Source organism: Malus domestica, chromosome 14 (assembly GCF_042453785.1).
Source record: "Malus domestica chromosome 14, GDT2T_hap1".
In the NCBI taxonomy this organism is placed as follows: Eukaryota; Viridiplantae; Streptophyta; class Magnoliopsida; order Rosales; family Rosaceae; genus Malus; species Malus domestica.
The window spans coordinates 23,604,879-23,605,319 of NC_091674.1; the positions used below are offsets into that span (position 1 = coordinate 23,604,879).

Consider the following 441-nt stretch of genomic DNA (forward strand, 5'->3'; position numbering starts at 1 on the left):
TCACTGCCAATGCATGTAGTCTAATGACCCTATCATGCTCGGAAATCCACGGTATTCAGCTTTGCAAATGAGCCAATCCAGATCTTCTTGATCATTTGGCTCACAAAGGTATTCCTCTTTGTAAAGCTGAACAATTGTGTCACGGAATTCAGCAAGAGTATCAAGGCATGTAGACTCAGGCATACCATATGTATCATCAATTGAATCAGCTAGGGAGGCATAGGCTATCATTCGAAGTGCAATAGTAACCTTCTGATGAGGTGAAAAACCAAGGCGGTCTGCTCTGTCCAACTTCTGTCGAAAGTATGGATTGACCTGATGGACATCATGAAGTAAACGCTCGAAGACATGACGCCCTATCCGAAAGCAATGTCTGAAATCCTCTTTTGTGTACACCGAGTTGGGGTTGAAGTAGTTGTTCATCATATTAGCATGCGTCAT

At 43.1% G+C, this 441-nt stretch overlaps 1 protein-coding gene across 1 annotated transcript; it reads right to left on the bottom strand.

Annotated features, from left to right (window-relative positions):
• On the bottom strand, positions 1-441 carry LOC139191236 (uncharacterized). The gene has a single exon (XM_070811812.1). The coding sequence runs from the start codon at positions 439-441 to the stop codon at positions 1-3; it is 441 nt and encodes a 146-aa protein (XP_070667913.1).

Coding starts and splice junctions, on each gene's coding strand:
- LOC139191236 (XM_070811812.1), bottom strand. CDS start 441: ATGACGCATGCTAATATGATGAACAACTACTTCAACCCCAACTCGGTG.